General features: G+C 44.6%; 1 protein-coding gene across 3 annotated transcripts in view; it reads left to right on the plus strand.

Moving 5' to 3' along the window:
* The first annotated feature begins 1605 nt into the window (after nt 1-1605).
* LOC128814544 (ligand of Numb protein X 2-like) overlaps nt 1606-16451 on the plus strand; it is a 28987-nt gene continuing 14141 nt past the window's right edge. For 2 of the 3 annotated variants that reach the window (XM_053990474.1, XM_053990475.1), the window contains exons 1-2: nt 1606-1715; nt 13869-14312. In XM_053990474.1, the coding sequence (XP_053846449.1) occupies nt 13924-14312 (389 nt within the window). In that variant the 5' untranslated portion in view covers nt 1606-1715; nt 13869-13923. Of the gene's footprint in view, nt 1716-13868; nt 14313-16451 lie in introns of those variants that run through there. The other variant, XM_053990476.1, reaches the window with a different exon arrangement.

Raw genomic sequence — 16451 nt, forward strand, 5'->3', positions numbered from 1 at the left:
TCCTAACCAAAATCGATGGGTTTGCAAATCTGGATCATAGTTCTCAGCTGAGCCCTACAAAATCACCTTACACTTCATGTCCTGTGGAAACATGGATCTCATGTGGGCAAAGATGGATTGTTGGTGTGCCTCAGTTCCATTAGATTTCCAAGAATAATCTAAATAAAATAATGAAAGCACCTTGCTGCTTTTTTCAGTACATGGTGTACCTCCTACAGCCTCACCTGTGCAACACAAAGATCCCTCACTCGCTCCCAAGCACAGCTCACAGTTCCTCATTGTAAGACCTCAACAGACAAAAACAGGGAACAGAACAAATTAATGAGGTAGCAATGAACCAGAAAGACTTAATAGAAAATTTGACACAAAAGGGACAAACTGAATTTAAAAACTGATATGAAATCATAGAATGGCTTGGATTGGAAAGGACCTTAAATTATATTTAAGTTCCAGTCCCCAAATAAAAGATGGTCTCTTCTCTCATTTATTGAATATTAATGAATAACACAGATCCCCAGCCCTGTTAAAGCAGAGAAGGCGTTTTCAGGACATGGAAAGGACCTTCTCCTCCCTCCATTTAGGTCTGTATCAGCAACTCTTTAGAACATCCTAAATTATCAAATGCAGACAGGGGTGTGTTAGTTCCATCTACCCTACATTACCTCTCAGTGTACAAAAGTTCCCTTCCTAATAAATCCTCCTCTACACCGCTGGTTCAAAGTTCTATTTTCTTTTCTTTATTGTCACAAACATAATGTTCTTTATTACTTCATGACCCTCTTGTCTGCAGAAAGAGCAATTCCAAGGCTGTGTGATGAACAAGAGAAAGAAATGATAACCCAGAGACTATAATGGGTTGGGTCTTGCGGGGTTGGTCTCTTCCTTTGGGAGGAATTCCAAACTTGGACATAGTGCTAACACAGCTTGGAAACTTAAACCCTGTGTGTGTGGTTTGTAATTTTGCTGTTTGAAGCAGGAGAGTTCCTGGGAGTTGCCTCGATAGGAACACTGGAACCACTTGGAGTTTATAGAAAGGACAGGTAAATCAGCACTCCTTGGTATCCAGTGCCATCTTTTCGAGGGGAGCAGGAATTGTCCCTGAGGGGAGCAGGGATTGTCCCGTAGGAATTGCCGTGAAGGAAAGGGAAATTTACCTGAGGGAAGCAGGGATGCCCCCAGGGGATGGGGATTGCCTTGAGGGCTGCAGGGATGCCCCGAAGGGAGCCGGGATGTCCTGAGGGGAGCAGAAATACCTCAAGGGGGGAATGCGCTGAGGGCAGTGGGGATGCCCTGAGGGAGCGGGAAGTCGAGGCCCGGACGCGCCCCGAGGGCAGCGGGGATGCCCTGAGGGCGGCGGGCGGTCGAGGCCCGGGACGCGCCCCAGCCGCCGCGGCTCCTCTGGCGGGGCGGGCCGGGCCGAGGCCGCCGTGACTGCGCGGCCCGGGGAGGCGGCGGAGGAGGAGGAGGAGGCGGAGGCGGTGAGGGGAGGGGAGGGCAGGGCTGGGCTGAGCCGTGCCGGGCGGGCGAGTGACACCTGGGCGGCTGCGCTGCCTCCTCCTCCTCTCACGTAGGTTTCGACTTTCTTCCCCGCCCGGAAACTTGGTGGAGACGCCGCGCGCGCCGCCGTCGCAGGCCGGCTTGGCGCTGGGCTTGCAGCGCCTCTTCCCTCCCCATCCCGGCGGTGAGCGAGCCCTTTCCTGCCCCGGCGGCCGCAGGTGAGCGGGGACGGTGTGAGGGGCGTGAGGGGGTCCCGCCGGGACTGAGGGACGTGGGAGTCCCTAAGGGGCGCGGGGTTCCCACCGGGCTGAGGCTCCCTGAGGGACCCGGGGGTCCCGACCGGCTGAGCGTGGGAGTCCCTTGAGGGGCTTAGAGGGTCCCGCCGGGGCTGAAGGGATGCGGAGTCCCTTAAGGGGTTCGGGGGGTCCCTGAGGGGATGCGGGGTTCCCTGAAGGTCCCGCCGGGCTGAGGTCGGGGGTCCCCGAAGCTCCCGTTCTCCCAGCGGAGGGCTCGGCCGTGACCGCGCGGGGCCGCAGCCAGTGTCCCTTATCAGGGACACGGGCAGCGCAGGTGAAGGCTGCCGGCCCCAGCGTTTAACTCTTCACAGCTGGTGCCTGGGCACGACCCACCAAACACGGCGATCTGCTTGTGGGGCTCGCAGGGAGGCAGCGGGGCAAAAATGTCTTTGCTAGGAGACGGAGAGCGGCAAAGTCGGCGAGTTTGCTGGTAATTAATGCAGGGGGAAAAAAGCCTATAAATAGAAGTTGAGCTAAACAAGCAAAGCACAGCAAGGTGAGGATGTGGACCTTTTGGAAGTACCTTAAAGGTGAGAAGTACAGGTGTACAGGTGATGATAAGGCTTAGTTTAACCCAGAGACTAACCATTTATCTGTAAAGATTTTTATTTAAGAAGTTGGTTTGGCTTTTTTTTTTTTTTTTTTTTATGAGCGGTGTAAAACGGGGTGGGACTGTGTGCTGCTGATTCTGCTCTGCTTGGCTGGGTGCACTTGTTATCTCGAGGATAACGACAGAAGGAGAGATCTGATGGAGAAGGAGCAGATCAGGTAGCAGCCAGCTGATGCCAGGGCAGGAGGTGGCAGGGACAGCGGGACTGCCCCTTTCGGTGGCACTGCAGGCTTAGTTTGCTTTAAGTCCCGCTTGGAACGGCACTTTCAACTCCTTGAGCGCTTTTTGGGACCTACTTTACCTCTGGAAAGTAAGAAATGCAAAATGAGTGTTTCCCTGCTGCTCACCAAGCCGAAAAAGTGTCATGTTTAAACTTCTGCTCCAGTTTTTTAGCCAAGGCGAAAGGACCAGAAAATAAAGTTTCCGTAGGAAAAACTATTCCAGCTCGAGTGCAGATGTAAGTAGTAGGGGAGGTGCAGAGAGTGTGTCGCAGCAGGGGCACAGTGGAGATAATTGGCAGCCCAGAGAAATTTCTGTCCCTGTCACAGAACCCAGTGTTGTCCCGTGTAATCCTTAAGCCCCTGGAGGCTCAAGCAGCCCAGGGTTTGGGTGATGTAGAGAGCTGGAGCTCTCCTGCAGCAGCGCCAGTGGTGTGCTGTGCCTTTGAGGGACGGCGCTGACGTTTGTCCTTGATGCCGGAGCTCTTTTGGCAGCTCTCCAGCCAAGGGGGAGCAAATTGCACACATGGCTCCTTCAAAACAAAACTTCTTTCTCTGAAGTTGCACACTCCAAGTCATCTTTCACGATTTCCCTGAGCAGATGTAGTGTGTCTGCTGCTGAAAGGGCCTAAGGCAGTGAGAATATTTATTCCCTCTCCCAAAGGGATCTGCTCCCTGGACCAGCTTATGAAGTCAGAACAGCACCAGTGCTTGTGCAGGGCAAAACAAAAGGGTCATATGGCTGGGGATGGAGCAGGGAAATGATAAACAGGAGGCCAACCTTCTCTGGGGACTCCCCAGCTGGAAAACTCAGCCGTGCTGGAAATCCACACCTTCACTCTCCCTGTCTAAGCGTTAGCATGCAAGCTGGGTGCAGATGGGGTTCATTTAAATAACGGGGATACACTGGCATAAACCCCATGGGATGAATGGGAGAGGACGACCTGTGGTGTGCAGCATAAAGGACCATCTGTTGAATGCCAGATTTCATGTTTTTAACCAAATCATTACTGAGGGAGGTGAGCAAGAGTTAAGAAACCAACCCAGCCATATGGCCTGGGGAATGAGGGCTCAAAAAGGTGGAAGAAGCAGCTCCAGAAGGGACCTGGCAGCTACGTGACCTCTAAAAATCCCCCGGGGTTTGAAGATACCAGATGAAACAGGTTGAGATTGATTCTGGATAAACTTAGTGCTCCCTGGATGGCAATTCCAGTAACTCCTAGAAATTTTAATTAATGGGTTTGTAAACTACGGTAGTGCAGTACTTCCCCAAATGTGGTTAATAAAAGAATTTACACATTTATGGCATTGTAGAATCTTAGACTTCCATACCTAAAAGAACAAATATCACTGCATAATAAAGTACCTGCAGCTCATGAAACACCCCTGCTGTATTTTCTCTTCTCCTTGCACTGCTATATATATCTTACTTTCTGCATTAAAATAAAAACTTCCTGCTGCAACAGCTCTATTGATTTCACTTTGAACATGAAGCTGCATAATTTCATTCTGCTCGTGTGGATCTCCCCAGAGGAGTTGCAGCTGTTGCCTTACTCACAGGCCTGAATATGTTTTGCTGGTTTGATACAAAACCCTCTTGTTTGGCTTTTCCTTCTCAGTTTACTTTAGTGGAGCTGCTCGTACAGTTGTTAGGAATTGTATTTGACAATCCCTCATCAGTTTATGGTCCCTGATTTATAGCACATAAAACGTTGCTCTTGGCTTAGAAATTTCTTGACACCAATGGAATTTGAAAATATGAAAATATCTGGCAGTTTTTCTGATATTTCAGATAAGAAATTGCCCATGAGTCAGTATCTCCCAAGCCATCTAAAGGGTTAGAGGGGATTTAGATGAATGAGCGGTAAGAATTACTGTGCTGGTCCAGGAAAAAGCACTTCAGGCTGGAAGGAGGGAAATGGAATAAAGCTGGATTAATTTGGAGAGACAATCAGCAGTTCACAGGCAAAGGCTTTTAAAAAATTTTGTGTATGTATGTATATATATATATATATATATATATATATATAGTGGTTCCCTGTACAAATTTTATTTGGAGACTGCAGTGTTCCTTGTTTGGAATATTCTCCAAGGGAAGCACTAGAAGGGATTATGTGTTTTATAAAAGTGTTGTCTAACTTTGCCTGTACCTTAAATCATGCAAGTTTTGTAAACCGCTGCAGCAGAGTCTCTTTGAAAGCTGATTTTCTGACAGTTAAAAAGGAGTTGAGATAAAACTTGCCCTGTTCTCTTGAGGGTTCAAGGGACTCACCTTGAACCATCAGTGTGGCCGTTGCTGAAAGCCAAGTAAATCATAAGCAGCTCTATTTGTAAAGTTCTCAGACTTATCTAGGGGTGGGGGGGGTTGATAACACAGAAATTCTTCTCACTTAATAAATGCTATTGCAGATCCCTACACAGCAAATAAATAACGGCAGCAGTCTCTGCCCTGGGAACTGAGAGCTGAGGATTTCCTCTTGTACATGATCACAACGGATCGGGAACAAAAATTGCCACGTGATTATTTCGACGAGGATACAAAAAAATAAACATAATGGCTCTCTTGGACCTTTTAGTCGTTGGGTTAAACCCCAGTTCCCTGTGGGAGCAACACCTGGGGCTACGTTAGCCCGGATCTCCGGGGGGTGAAAACCGAGTGGAGAAAGAAGATTCGTCCCCGTTCCCTCCCCACAGCGGCAGTGCAGGTCCCTCATAGCCGGCTCAGGAGGAATGTGGCTGTTGCACTGATTTGGGAACAGCTCAAGGACTTTGCTCTGTTGCTTCAGCTCCCTTAGCTGATGAGACAGCCACTCCCATTTTAAAATTATTTTTAGAACAAGGGAAAAATATAATTATCAATTCACGCATATTGCAAATATGTGCCCCATACGGCAAGATAACAATGTGTTTTAAAGTCCTGCTGCTGGCACCAGCTTGGACACGGCCTTAAGTCTGGATAAGATTTGAAAAGAAAGAAACACATCCCAAAATGCCTCTTGCAGTTTTGCTTCCCCCAGCTGTGAGGGTTGTTTGAAGTCGGTAGATACACCAGGATAAACCATATGAAATTGGATGAAAAGGCACCTTCAATTCCATGTGCAACTATATAAGCTACTGAGCCATTAACACAGATGTCTTAAACGGTAGAGAATGTCTCAAGTGTTCTAAAAATGAGATATAATACTGTTCTGTGTGTCTCTAGGGGAAGGTCATCTTAATCCAGAGACCTTTATTTTTTTTACTTCTGCTGTTTCATTATTTACTTAGGAGCTGTCACCTGTGGTGAAGGGCATTTACACTACTGGTTGCAGCAGCTCTGCCTACCCAGAGGCACTGGCAGAGTTTAAGTTCACTTCAAACTCAGCTGCAGCTGCCCTGGGGAGCCACAGTTTGAGAAGGTTTCATTTTGTTTAAATGAAGGTACCTTGTTTTCTTTCTTTCTTTCCCATTTACCACGATCTGAGGGTGAGATGGAATGTAAAGGGGAATTACAGACTTAATTAGCTCTTAATTCAGCTTTTTTAGTTAGTGTGAACAAGCTTGGGCTGGAAGGTACTTTGCATAAAAAGCCCTCTTACCCCGTGAAAGGAAGTCTGAGCAGGATAATGTGTCCTGCTGTCACCCATGGCATTAGGCACAGGAGCTGTTGGGAAAGAAGAGCCAGCCAGGGGAAATGTGCTGGCCCCCTGGAATGACTCTCAGCCATCCTGCCTTGGGTTTATTTTGTGGAGTTGAGATTCCAAGTGCCAAACTCTTTAAACAGAACATCATTTAAAAAAATAGTGCTACTGAAACTGATACTTGGACCAGATAATGAGGAGTTCTGTGCTACTTTATCCTGCAGCAAAGCCCTAATCTGGTGCTTCTGTTGTTAAAAACAGTGACTGTTGATAGGAAATACTTCATCTCCAGGTGCAAAACTGTTTTCGTGCTGCTGGATTGCTTGTGGTAAAGTTTTGTAGAAAACAAGAGTTCCTTATTTGTGTTTTAACGAACTTAGAAAATGAGTTATTTCATGCTTAAGGCTGAGAGTAGCCAAGATTAATTTCTTTTAACTGAAATTAATTTTAAAGTAGCACTTTGATAGAATGTGATAAAGATTAAAGCTCTGTAGGAGTTTCTCACAAGACAGCAAGGCTTAGAGCTACAGAAATACCTTTTGTCTCCCAAAAGCAAGAGTCTCTCTCTTCCCGCCTCCTCCCTTCTCACATTACATTTAAATATCTCTGATGTGACCACCCTGGTGAGATTATTCAAACGGGGACTTTAAAAACATCCAGTTAAATAAAATACAGTGCACAGTCTGCTTCGTCCCCTGTGTCCTTTGGAAGTGCTGTGCTGAGGAAGCATTGCCTGTTTCTGACCTGTATGACAAATAGAGATCACAGATGGACAGTGATGTGCAGGTTTGATTTAATCTCTCTCTGTAAAGAGGGAATTTGGAGGTAGACACACAGACAGTGATGAGCTAACAGCATTTGATACTCATTTGTAGCCATTAGCTACTCCATTTTTACCTCGTGTTCCCAGAAGCAAACACAGCTCTTCGGAAAGTGAGTGTACTCCCAGATATTCAGATGAACCCAAATCTTAACATCACATCTCCTAATCCCTCTTTGTTTGGTTTTGGATCTCTTGTTTGAGCTGCAGGAGAAGCTTTGGTTATTAATTACTGATTAAATCCTTAAATAATAGCACTGGGTTTCTTCTTTCTTTGTAGAAAGCTTCTTCCACAAACATCAAACTGATTTTTAGGGATAGAGTTGCAGATAGCTGCCAAATTGAAAATGTAGGTGAGGGTGGAGGTGGGAGTATTTAATTTCCTGGAGAGAGAAGATTATAGATACAATAGGGAAAAAAAAAAAAAAAAAGGCAATCCACCCCTGTGGTGGTAAAATTTCCATAGGAATATTTGAGTCAAATTCTGTAAAGAAGCAAATTGATTTAAGTGACTGAAGAATTCCTGCGAGCACAAAATGAGCAACATGCATGTTTGTGTGAAATATGTTGTAGAAAGGAGGGTGGATATAGTGGAAGCATCTTGCAAGGGTGAGAAAGCAGGAAGAAATACATCAATAAACCAGCTTTTTCTGCAGCACTTGTCTTCAATTTGATGGCATTTAATGTATCCAATTTTTCTGAGAACTGTGTTAAAATAGTCACTGTTGGATCCCCTTTGGAAGAAGAGTGTAGGTGGAAAGCTTAATTCCTAAAGAAGGGAGCAGAAAGGAAATTTATTAGCTCTTGCTACCCAGATAATATTCACAGAATGATAACACCAGAACCTCCAGCTCTGCAGAAAGAACTGGGATTAATTTTTGAGATTACAATTGTTTAGCCCTGCTACTTTAACACTCTGGGTCCTGTGAGACCGTTACTGTTCTGTGCAATCAGTCACTGAGAGAGAAGCTGATGTTCTCAGCATATGGTAGTGAGAGAAATAAATTGTAAGCACCAACTTCGTATGTTTTCATTCTCCTCAAATTAAAAATGCTCACCATTTAAACTGTTGATTGCTAGCAAGGTTTTTAAACTGAGTATTACAAATCTTTCCTTGTGTTCAACTTTCAGATATATTAACCAGACAGGTTTTTTATAAAAGTCTGGATGATTTTTATAAAATGTAGAATTTTTAAAAATGTCTGGAAGTGAGTTATATTAAAAATGGAAATCCATCAATGCTGCAGAGCTGATCCTGCAGAAGTTGCTCAGCAGAAAACTCCTTGCGATTGTCCTGCTCTCTCAAGTCTTTCAGCTCATCTCTCAGGATAGGATTTCCTGGGATAGGTTGTTATCCTGATCTAACAGGATAATGGTTCTGATTATAATTAATGGAAATACAATTGGCTTTCTGTTTTCTGGTGGAGAAAACAGATACTTGCCCAGAAATGCAGGCAGATAAAATAACGAGCACAGAAATACCAGGGAGTTTAAATATTACTTATTTTCACATGTATGATTAGAGAATGGGTATAAAAATGATAGGGACAATGGAAATTTAAATTTCTATTTTTCTTGATATTGATTATGGTAAAGCAGCTTTGATTTAGAGTTTTTGAGTCAAAATGTTCACACAAGTGCTGAGCAGTTATTCTTGGAGGTGGCTCATTAGAAATCCTGTGGCATCAAGGCAAGCTCAATCACTGAAAGATCTGTTTCTTATTTAGCTGTATAAATGCAGCATTTCCAGATGATTTTTACATTCAGTGGCTGATCTTCAGCCATATCAGAAAATAATATAGTAGGAAATTGTATCAACGCCTGAAACCATGCATGGATTTGGTGTTGTGTTTTTTGGTAAAATTGACCTCCTTCAATATTGTTTATAAAAATCCTCTGCTATTTCAACATTTTTACTAAGGGCAGCTCAGTGATGGTTGTGAAATGCTGTGGTAACACACTGGAAGTGTTCAGTCAGGACTGGAGTGCCTGTCCTATAAAACCTGTATCATTTCATGAACCCTTCTTAACAGCACTGATGAAATTCAGCAAAAGCCCCCTGTTACAGAACACATTTTCAATGCACTTTTCTGTCTTTGGAATGGAAAAAAATGCCATTCTGTGAAACACAAAACTTCTTAACTGAGTGAAAACTGTTTGAAGAAAGTTGAGAAAAAGCTCTGCCCCTTTTATTTCTAGAGGATTGGGTTTGCTTCATCAGAATCCATCTGGAATTTGCTTTTAGGTTTGGTCAGTGCCCTGCTGGTGTGTGCCCTCAGCCATCTTCACCCAGATTGTGCTGACTTGTTTTGTCCCCCCCCAAAAAATTAATTAATTGTTTAGCCTTTAGTTGGAATGTTGCAATTCCAGTCTCCCAGGGAAATGTTGTTATAAATATAATAACTGACATAATTATTGCAGTGAAGCATTACATAGCAGGAGACATGGGGCATGTGTCCCGCAGTCCCCAAACCAGCTTTTATTTGGGTTTTCAGCCAATATTTCTTTATCACCATGTCAGTGCTAGCCTACAGCTGCCCCAAAGTATAAGCCATGGCATTTCTAAAATATTTCCCACGATACAGCTCTCTTTTTAATATTGAGAACCAATTATTTAAGTATTTTTTAAAAAAATTATTTCTGAACTTCAGCTATTTGAGACATTCTCTAGTCACCCATATCCTCCAGAAAGAATTTTACACTTCTGTTTTGTGTCCTTGCTGCAGACTGGCTGCGTGGTTCTGTGTTTTGCAATATGGAATGTGATCTGCTTACTCACCATATTTGTGGTTTTAGAAATCACTTAGTTAATAGAAACAGGCTTGATTTTATTCTTTTTTGTTTGGGTTGTTCTTTTTCCCCAGGAGTTTCCTGTGTGGCCTTAGGTAGGTCCCTGGAGATCCTCTTCAGAGCCATAACAAAGTGTTAAATTCCCAGGAACTGCTGCCTCTGTGGGTCTGTTTTAGCCTCTGGTGATGTAATTTTTCAGTTTTTAAATGGGAATAGCAGCAATGTTACCCCTCAAAGAAATGAAATTCATGTAGATACATTATGGCCAAAATTTACTTGTACCAAATGCTGGAGTTATGTGAGCAGACAGTCTTGGCTTGAACTGAACTTTAACTTGTGCTCCACACTAACAGTGGCACAGTGAAATGCCTTAAAAGCAGGAGCCAGAGCCATGTTTGGGAATGCTGGTGATAAGCTGGGAAGCTGGAATGCTGCTCTTGTGTAGCCAGGTACCACAGGCACAGCTCCTGCTCAGTCACAGCACAAGTGGAGGCACGGGGCTGGGAAGATTTCTTAGATAATCATGCTTTTTTGAATAGGCTTTTTTTTTTTTTTTCCCCAAGCTGTAGAAGTGAGTCATCAGTTCTATTTCCAAGTCTGGGCTGCTGAGCAGGGAATGAGCAGTTTGCCCACCAGGAATGGTGCCGAGGTTTTCAGTGCTGGTGTGGTTCTTGGCAGACCCGTCCATGAGCTATTAACAGTGTTGTAGATGTGCAGGGGGGCAGATCTGAAGCTCTGGGCTCTGGCAGAGCTAAAACAAGAATAGGCAATGTGCTAATATTGTCAGGAATAGTCTTGCTTTGGCAGGAATACAGATTAGACTACCTGATAAGTCATCTTAAAAAAAACAAATCTAGTCTTTGAGTCAGTGTTACAGTACCAGGAATCATACCTTAAAAAAAAAAAAAAAAAGCCAACACTGATATTCTGATTTTTTTTTATACAGTAAAGATAAAGTGATCCCAAAGAAATCCTTATGGGATAGGAAATTAGGAAATATAAAGAGATTTCTTCTGGTCTATTTCCTTCAATTCTTTGTTATGCATAGGGGTGGGGTATGTTACTCTCCAAATAATTCTGACTCCAGAGGCATTTCTTGTATTACCCTTTTAGAGCAGCACGTGTACGTGTCAGGCTTTAACAATTCCATGCAGTCAGGTGTAGTAACTGGGGACCAAACTGGATCCTGATGTTGTTATTCCCTCCTTATGTGAGTGAAAAGCCACGGAGAGATTCCAGTACTTTGGAGAAAGGCAGCAGCAGGAAAGGAGCCACCCTTTGCTGGAAGGAAGCTGAGAAGTAGGGAATGATGGAACAAAAAGAGCAGCACAAGGATGGAGGGGTTGGTTGGGTTGGTCTGGCCTTTGGAGGTCAGAACGAGGAGATGAGATTAGATTGCAAAGGATTGAATTTGTATCAAACTCCCCTCCAAAGCTGGAATCCTGTGGGCTCGCTGGACTGACTTTTGAGAGTGGCTCATTGAAGCTGAGGGGAGCCAGGCCTGTTGTGATGAAACTGATTTTCTACACATTTTAGCTGTGCCTTGTTGTGCTGCAGCAACATCTGTGCTGGATGAGATTTTAGCAGAAGCTCTGCTTTGTGCCTGAGTCCCTGAGCAAGGGAGGCTTGTTTGAGCCTGCTGCCCTCCCTGTGCTGCTCACTCAGCCCTGCCTTGCCCAAGGCTCTGGGCTGGGTTTCAACACAGAGGTGTCAGCCTTGGCTTCCCTGGTGTCTGCAGGAGTGTCCTCCTTATTGAAGGGACAGTGGTGTAAAAGTAAAATTCACCTGGGCATTAAATGAAATCTTCACCCCTTGTTGTCAAGATCTGGAGGTGAGACAGCAGATCAGCTTGGAGCAGCAAAATTTTGGTGACACTTTTATCTTCCACAAGTTATTACTCAGAAATTACTCATCAATGGGATTCATCTTGTGTAACATTTAAACACAGAGCAGAGAATGAATTTGATAAATAATCTGAAAAACCCCCCAATAAAAGTAGTTTATCGGCAAAATTACTGTGAGGTTTGTTTTTGCTAAGAAAGTGGATTTGTTTCATCACCTGCCAAAGTTTTATGCAAATAGTCCAACCTGAAGCACAAGTATTTCTGATCGGTAGTGTTTGCCTTGGAAGCTCCTTGTTTCATTAACTGGTGGTGCTGAGCTGATTGATTAGAATTGAGGAGATGGTAAGTGATGGTCTGATGTTGAAATGTTCCTTTTGCACCTGTAGGATCGTTCAAGATCAGCTGAAGGCTGGCAAAAAGGCCACAAAGGCAAGAAGGGCTGCCTGTTTCAGGTAGAGGCAAGCACCAAACAGCAGGCAGATTTCTGAGAGAGGGGGCCATGGACACATTAGCTTTCATTTCCATGGGTGCTGTCTGAGAGCTGTGCTTTGTTTTGGGAGCGCTGAGTCCACCATGCAGGAGTTAAGGAGGGAATGCAAACAGAAGAGTCAGGGATGTTCACCCAGCCTGAGTGCTTCCCTCAAGGGAAGATGCTTTCTTGGCACTGCAGCAGGGGAGAGAGGAGCAAATAACTGCTGTTGTACCCACCTGGAGCCATGACAGCAATGTTTTAATCTTTTGAAGTGAACAAGTTCCTATGGCTGGGGAAGAATTCGCCTGTGAAATGGCTGATGCTGTTGGTGATACGTTCTTCATTTAATTAAAGAGCTGACTTACCTTGACAATTAATTGGAGTGATGTATGACTTTTATTAGAAACCCATGACTAATTTTTTCTTGCCGTTCCTGCTATCTTATTGTTCTTGTCTCCCCTCCTCCTGAGTTCTGCTGCGTGCCAGCTGTGTCCTCCAGGCACTGGTGCAGACCAGTGTTCCCTCTTGCTTACCTGTTCCAGATAAAGTCATTGTTTTCAGTTATTTTCCACATCATCTTTCAGAAATTTTCCATTTCATCACAGTTTTGCAAGTTTTTTTGTTTTCAGAGTCTGGGATTCTTTACTTTAAAAAACCCCACCAATCCCAAACTCCTCAAAACATCACCACAACACCCCCCACCGTGTAATGAAGTTTGCTTCCTTTAATACCACATTTCCTACTTCATTAAAATAACTGCTAGGTTAAAAAAATCCTCCCTGCAGTCATCCCTGTGCCTGTAATCTGCTAGGAAACTCAAGTGAATTTTGTATTTATTTACAACAGGCAAGATTCAAAATGGATATGACTGAAGACATTTCTGTTAAAATCAGAGCAGCAGCTACAAGGACTCAGTTTGTCCCTTATCCTGCTCTCCCTGGCTGAAAGGAGTTGAGGCTCAATCCTCTCTCTAACCTTGCAACAAATGATGTGGGCTATTCTTTACATTTTTTCCACTTAGGAAGCTTTAGTCTTTTTATAGGAAATTTGTTTCCATGGGGGAACTTAGGCATGGATGAGTGGGGAACAATGCATTGTTTGTTAAAACAAATTTTTTTGAAGGGAGTGGGTTTGAAAGGAAGGAAATGTGGTTTAGATTTAAGTTTCTTTTGAAATTTATTCCTCTTCTTTTGCCTCATCCTCCCCACCCCCCCCAAATACAAAACAAAAATCCTAACAACCAGAAGTGCCCAAATGGCTTTTCACCACACATGTCTTTAAAAGATTTGGTATAATCTGGAAAGCCAGAGGAAGTTTGAAAATCACACTGTCTTGTGTATCCTTCCTTCCCTTCCCTCTCTGGGTTGTTCTCCCTCAAGAACATGCAGGTTTTGTCTCAGCTTTTCTAGTCCCTGTGTTGGGCAGGGTTTATATAGTCTGTCTCTGGTGTGTGTATGTGTGTGTAAAGTTAAAGCCTCAATTTATCCACGTGCTTAAACCTTGTGCTGAATGAAGTCCTTGCATCCTCTGGTCCCTGGGCTGTTCATTCACAGGGTGGTTCTGGAAGGAAGGGCCCTGAGGGGGGTCAGGTGGGGGTGCAGATTCTGGGGGAGGAAACTCAAGGCAGGAATACAGTTTAATTTTTAATTGGCTGCATTTAAAGCAGGCTGGAAATCTCTCTCTCTCTCCCTTTCCCCAAAGGTCTGTGGCAGAGCTGCTGCGTGACAATCTCCTCCCTGGTCCTTCCTCTCCTGCCATGGCTGACCCCGTCACTGAGGAAAATGTGTCCCAAGTCCCTGAGCTGTGCTGTGAGTGTGGCCAGGCCCACCCCTTGCTGGACAATCACCTGTACAACTTCCAGGACGAGGTGGACGATGAGCTCATCTGCCACATCTGCCTGCAGCCCCTGCTGCAGCCCATGGACACGCCCTGTGGGCACACGTACTGTTTCAAGTGCCTTGAGAACTTCATGCAGGAGTATAACTTCTGTCCCATGGATCGCAAGAAACTCTCCTTCCAGCAGTGCCACAAGTCCAGCCTGCTGGTGAGGAACCTGCTGGATAAGCTGATTGTGCTGTGTCCTTTCAAGGCTGAGTGCCAGCAGACCATGCAGCGCTGTGAGCTGGAAGCTCACCTGCAGAACAGGTGCTTTCCCCTTTCCATCCTGTTATTGCCAGGGCTGTTGTGCTGCTTATCAGAACTATCCTGTTCTCAGAGCAGCTTCCTAAACTGGGGCAAGGTGGGACACCAAAGATGCCAGGGTGAGGCTGCAGAGGTGGGTGGGTGAGGACAGTGTAATTGTGTGTGTGCTCTGAGCTGCTCGCCTTCAGCCTGTCTGCAGATGCTAAACCTGTCAAACACCCAGACATTTGTGGGTCCTGAACTGCGCCACCAGCTCTGGAGTTGTTACAAACAAGCTTATTCTTGTTTCCCTTGTGCAGAGAAGGAAGGCACAAAGTCAAGGCTCTGAAAGCAAGGGATTGTGCAGTGCTGCCAGTTTAATTGGTCCAATTAAGATGTGCAATACATAAGTCTTTGATTCAAATAGTGCAAGTCCCTCCAAGCTGCACATTATGCACTTGCTGAAACACCTACTTATAATTCCATTATCTTCTCTCATTCTTTTGCTGAGAAAGAGAAGCAAATGAAAATTACATTTGTTTTTTTCTGTTCCTCTTGTGTAGAGGAAGGGAGACCTTTTGTTGCTTCACTGCTGGTTGAGCTGTTGGCAGGCAGGATATTGTCACTTTAAAAGGAGTGCAGGTGACAGAGCTCTTGCTGTGGTGCGTGGAGAACCCTTGTTCCTACCTGGTTAATGATTTGCAGGGAGGGGAGCTAAGTTCAAGCCCTGCCGCAGGTGGAACAGACCTTCCTTGGCAGGGTGTATTTTTCAGCAATGAGAAATGCCACAGGCTTGTTTCATTCAGCTGCGTTGTAGTTTGTTGTGGCAATGACATATTTTAAAAATAAGCCAATCAGGGAACAGGTACACGTAGGATACCTTTGCAGCTCCAACCAAGGATGTACCCTTGTGATTTTCATTGTCTTCAGTCCCCAAGAGCTGAGAGCTCTTGTTAAAGCCAGGGGAAGGGATGGAAGGTGCTTGGGTGCCCCTTTCCCTTCAGTGAAAGTTTATAATCTCCTTTTCCTTGAGGCAGCCCTTTGTCCTGGCTGCTGAGGCTGGGGCCATGGCTCACGCCAGGGCTGGGCCTTCCTCTTCTCTGCAAATCTGCCCTGCTATCAGTAAACTCCTGTCACTCTGTAATCCCTCTGGCACAGGAGTTACACATCGGGGAGGCAGGGAGGCACCTCAGATATTTACATTAGAGACCTGCCTGGAAACTGTATCATTGTCGTCTATATTCCACAGTTGTTTGTATCTTTCTTGGGGACAGACTATTCTAAGATTCGAGGCTATTTCACCTGGGCTGTGGGCACAGTCGGACTGAAAAATAGGTAGGAAAAAAAACAGATAAGGAAATTGCACTGGGATTTGGGTATTTTCTTGTTTTAAGTGAGATTACTTGACAGGAGAAGATTTAAGGAAATAAGAAGCACATAGTAACTTATTTTCTTGGAGGATTTCCCTGCCTTTTGCAAATCAAATTTGTGTTTTGATATCTTGAGAGGGACATGTGCACGAGTGGATCATTCAGCTTCTGTCATTAAGTTCAGAGTTATTTCACTGCTTGGAGAATAAATGAGTAGGAATAAACCAGAGGAAGTAATACTGGGATAAGACTTCTTTAGCCACAGTGTAAATTGTTCAGATTAATTTGAAAAGTGACTCTGGTAAACAGCCAATACTACTCATGTCTCTGAAAATGATGTTTTTGCATTTATCACCTCCTCACCTGTCACCTTTTTTATAAATACTCGTGATAAAAGAGCTGTTCTTCCTCACCCATTAGTGCTGAGACAGGTGATGTATCTGCATCCAGGGCACATTTTGTGTGTACAATTACATCCCAGTTCTGGGACATCTGTGGGGAGCAGGCAGTGGGATTAGGAATTCAATTGCTCCCATTCAGGTAGAGCCATCACCTGCATGGACTGGGAGAGCACCAGGTCCAGGGTCAGGTCTCATTCCACAACAAAATGCCCAATCCTCCCTTGCTGCTCTTGTGTGTAGCTGGTGTATTAAAACAAAGCCTAATTCAAGGCTGAGCTTGAAACTTGAGCCACTTTCTTTGTATCAAGGTACAGTTAATAGTGATCTCTACAACGTCAGAGCTCAGTATTTGCTTCTATTTAAGAAGGATTGTTTTCTTTATGGATTGTTTG

This window comes from Vidua macroura, chromosome 14, assembly GCF_024509145.1.
Source record: "Vidua macroura isolate BioBank_ID:100142 chromosome 14, ASM2450914v1, whole genome shotgun sequence".
Lineage (NCBI taxonomy): Eukaryota > Metazoa > Chordata > Aves > Passeriformes > Viduidae > Vidua > Vidua macroura.